The following is a 4037-nucleotide window of genomic DNA, read 5'->3' on the forward strand; positions in this document are numbered from 1 at the left end:
TTTTTTTGTGGTGCTGTTTCCCAGCCACTCCTCCCCAAGCCTGTAGCATTGCAGAGGGTTTTTGTGACCCAAGTGGAGGACTGAGAATTTGGCCTTATTGAACTTCATGCAATTGGCTTTGGCTCATCAATCCAACCTGTTCGGATCCCTCTGTAGAGCCTCCTGACCTTCAAGCAGATCGACCCACCCAACTTGGGGGTGTCATCTGCAAAGTTACTGAGGGTGCATTCAATTCCCTCATCCAGATCATTGATAAAGATGTTAAAGAGGACAGGCCCCAACACTGAGCCCTGGGGGATACCACTTGTGACTGGCCACTGACTAGATTGAACTCCGTTTACCACCACTCTCTGGGTCTGGCCATCCAGCCAATATTTTATCCAGCAAAGTGTACACCCATCCAAGCCGTGAGCAGCCATTTTCCCCAGGTGAATGCATGCAGTGGCAAACAAATGAGCAGAGGCTTTACCAAAGTCTAGATAGAAAACAGCCTTTCCCTAATCCGCTAAGCTGGTTGCCTTGTCATAGAAGGAGCTCAGGTTACTCAAGGTTTCATAAACCCATGCTGACTAGGCCTAAAGTCAGCTGGTTGTTCTGCATGTGCCACGTGGTGGCAATGAGATAATCTGCTCCGTAACCTTCCTTGGCACCGAGGTCAGGCAGACCTGTAGTTCCCCAGATCCTCCTTCTGCCCATGTGGATGGAAGTCACATTTGCTATATGTTCCCTCAGTACCATTGTGTGGATCCCATCGGGCCCCATAGACTTACGGGGCCAGGTGTGTCATACCTTGGCTGTCGGTTATCCTACAAAACAATTAATGGAAAAACTTGGTTCTGCTTCTCAAACCATTTCCTTTCTAATTGCGGTGTTTAGGTGGCCAGAAGTTCTCTGTTCTTGGTCTAGTCATAGAAGCAATGTAGTTCAATTTATGCATATATAAAGAAGTTGGTTTTAATTCCTAATTAAGAACTTGGAGGCCTGTACTGTCTGTACATAATATGTCAGGTTTTTTTTAATCTGGATTGGTTTATGCAGTGCCTCCCCGGCACCAGAGAGTATTTGTGTCAGTGCTATCAGCCACTAACAAGCCATAAGCATAGTTATCATCCATAGTCCAGGTAAAAATAAGTATTACATTATTCAGTGAGGTGTTAAATGATCTCACTGTAGATGATTGGTTTAAAGCGTTTTAACAAAACAAGAAAACATCATAAGTTACAAATCAGCCTGATAAATGAGTGTTTTTGAGGAGGGTTTATTCATACTCGGAGACAGTGACACTGCGTTGCTTGTAAAAGATTGACTTTTTCTGATCCAGTTCAGGTGAAATAAAATTTGCTGTGATGGAACTGTTAAACTTAGCTCTGCGTGTGTGTGTGTGTTTTAAAGGTTTGCATCTTTCTATTAGGCATTCTGTTGCTTAGCACCCTGAGATGGATGTTTGGGTTGATGTTAATTTTATTGAAGATTAAAAAGATATTGGGAAACACAGTATTGACCTTCAGAACTCTGACAATAGTGCATGAACTTGATGGGGGTTTCTGTTACTGAAATTGCCTTGAGTTCATAATATCTTCATGCTACATGCATCAAATGCATTTGTTTGCCCCATTGTATGCAGCTGATTTTCAGAACCAATGGTATTTAAAATAGAAAAAGGAAAAGGCTTTTAGTGTGAGTTGTAATGTCTTTGGACAGGTGTGTAACACATAGCCTGGAGTAGTTGTTGGTAAGTGCATGTTTCCTTTTCCCTGCTGCTGCTGTTTCACCAACAGTTCTGGAAAGATGTTAAACAAATCATGTAACTAATAGTTGTCCCACTTCCAACATCCATTTTAATGATCATGAGTAGAAGAAACCACGTGCAGCTGAGTGGATGGAGAAGTAACTGCACAACAGTCATCTTCATCATGATCCTGTTGATAGAATTTTAAGGCCTGCAGTTAGCAGATTTCACCTCTGAAATAACGAGGCAAATCACAATCAGCAGCTAAATCATGGTTGGAAGAAGCTATGTGTATTAAAACTGTTTAGTATTTTTATGAATTTTGATAATCTGAGATGCATTTTCAGACGTGATTTAATGGCCAAATATATATTTACTGGAATACTTACTCTTAAGAAATTCTTGCTGAGCATTCTAAAATTTCTGGAAACAGACAGCACTGAGTGGGAGGGAAATGATGCTGATCCTGGGCTTTGAACTGTGATTTCTTACAAGTGCACAACTGACTCATTGAGTGATTGCCTCCTGCTGAGGATAATGTGGATATAGGCCTGTTTAGGGATTTTCTTGTCAAAAGTGTTAACTAGATAATGATTGTACTCTCCTCTTTGTTTTTACAGTTGATCAGATTTCTGAGGCTATTTGCCTCATTACTAAGTAAGAATTACAGGCTGCTGAATGAGTAGGATAAAAAGAAACATTCCTGGTTTATGGGATTAAAGAGCTTTTAATAGTTGGGTGAACCTAAACACTCAAAGCTAGTAAGTTACAGTTGCTGTTAACAGCCTGAGAAGTTGTGGGGAATGCACGTGTAAAGGAAGTTGTCTGAATGCAAAGAGCCGTATACAGTCCTTCTGAACTCGTGGCAGTTGAATTTGCTGGTTGAGGTGTGGTGGTTGCGACCTGCCTGTTACATTAAGTAAACCTGAACTCTTAGGCTTCCAAACGTCTCCTGACACAGACGTTTCTGGTATTTAATTAGGAACATTGTAAGTTCAACAGATGGGTACCTGTTACTTCTTCAAGTATGAAAGGCAGCATAAATAACGTTTGATTTTTAAAATGTTTGAAAATTTGTAGAAAAAAGTTTGAGGTAGAGCATGGGAGTTGCTTTCTACATTACTTGGTCAGTGGCATAGCTTAAGTAGTAGTAGCCAGGTATTGGAAACTCTAGAAGTATGAACAGAATTATGCCCACAGTAGTATAGACTGTCTCCGTTTAAACTTCATTTAAATTAAATGGAATCACTGAATTGGAGCACATGCAGACATTTACTTGTGAATGGAATTTATTTTTAAACTTTGTAATGTATAACTATTTTTAACAGGATGATGAGTCCTTTAGCTTGTGTGACGGCAACAGTCCTCAAGAAAGAGATATAAACCAAAACTTTGAAAATGAAATTCCGCAGGAGAATGGTAATGCCTCAGTTACATCTCAACAGATCATTCAGTCTTCAGCTTTGCCTCAGGCAGATGTTCTTTCAAGCTCACTTGAGGCAGAGCATAGGTATGTACTTTATATATACAAAGCGTGTTCGTTCGTGGTGAGTCAGCATGTCACGAATTCTTGCTAGTTCAGAAGTAAGAATCTGTAAACTGAGAATGCAAAAAGTTTAATGAGTATTGTTAAAGTCTAACTTTCAGGCATACTAATTTAGTATGTTTCTGCTAGGCTTGTGTACTGCCTTAAACTTGCTTTACTAAAAGCTTTACTAGAACTTTGCTCTTAAAGAAATAAAGCAAACTGCATAGTGACTTCACCCCTCTGATTTTGGTCTACGTGTCTAGCAGGAACAATGCATGTAACTGGTATCTCTATTAATACTACTTCCAAATTTGCACCTTGTGTAAAACTCCAGTGAGTTTTTCCTCATTGTTAAAGTAGTTTTTTATTTTTGTAGCTAATTAGTTGGTGCTGTATGGTGCTGGTGCTGTCTTCTGATATCACAAGACAATGCACTGGAAAGGTAGAAGGTGCTTCAAAAAAGGACTTAAAGAATTCTTATATCTCAAAAGTAACTGCAGTAAGAAATGATAGAGACAAGAATGATGCTGCTGAGCTCTGGCTGGCAATGATGGAATTGCAGTATTTTTTTTTTTTCTAGTGATAGATTATATGTATACACTGGACTAGACAACTTTCCCTTTTGTATGCAGAGGATACTTTAATGACCTCTTATCCATTATGAACGGTGAAATGCACCCTGCTCTGTTCCTTTTTTCCCCCACCACTGTCTGTGGAACAGAAATCTTTGGCTGCTAGGAGCTGCTGATATGGATTTTCTTTTTTTTTTTTTTTTTTTTT

At 39.6% G+C, this 4037-nt stretch overlaps 1 protein-coding gene across 3 annotated transcripts in view; it reads left to right on the forward strand.

Moving 5' to 3' along the window:
• The window catches only part of GPBP1 (GC-rich promoter binding protein 1), a 17193-nt gene that overhangs the window by 10420 nt on the left and 2736 nt on the right, over positions 1–4037 (forward strand). For all 3 annotated transcript variants that reach the window (XM_010143136.1, XM_010143134.1, XM_010143135.1), the window contains exon 8: positions 3058–3239. In XM_010143136.1, the coding sequence (XP_010141438.1) occupies positions 3058–3239 (182 nt within the window). The remainder of the gene's footprint in view (positions 1–3057; positions 3240–4037) is intronic.

Source organism: Buceros rhinoceros, unplaced genomic scaffold (genome assembly GCF_000710305.1).
Source record: "Buceros rhinoceros silvestris isolate BGI_N320 unplaced genomic scaffold, ASM71030v1 scaffold1929, whole genome shotgun sequence".
Classification (NCBI taxonomy): Eukaryota; Metazoa; Chordata; class Aves; order Bucerotiformes; family Bucerotidae; genus Buceros; species Buceros rhinoceros.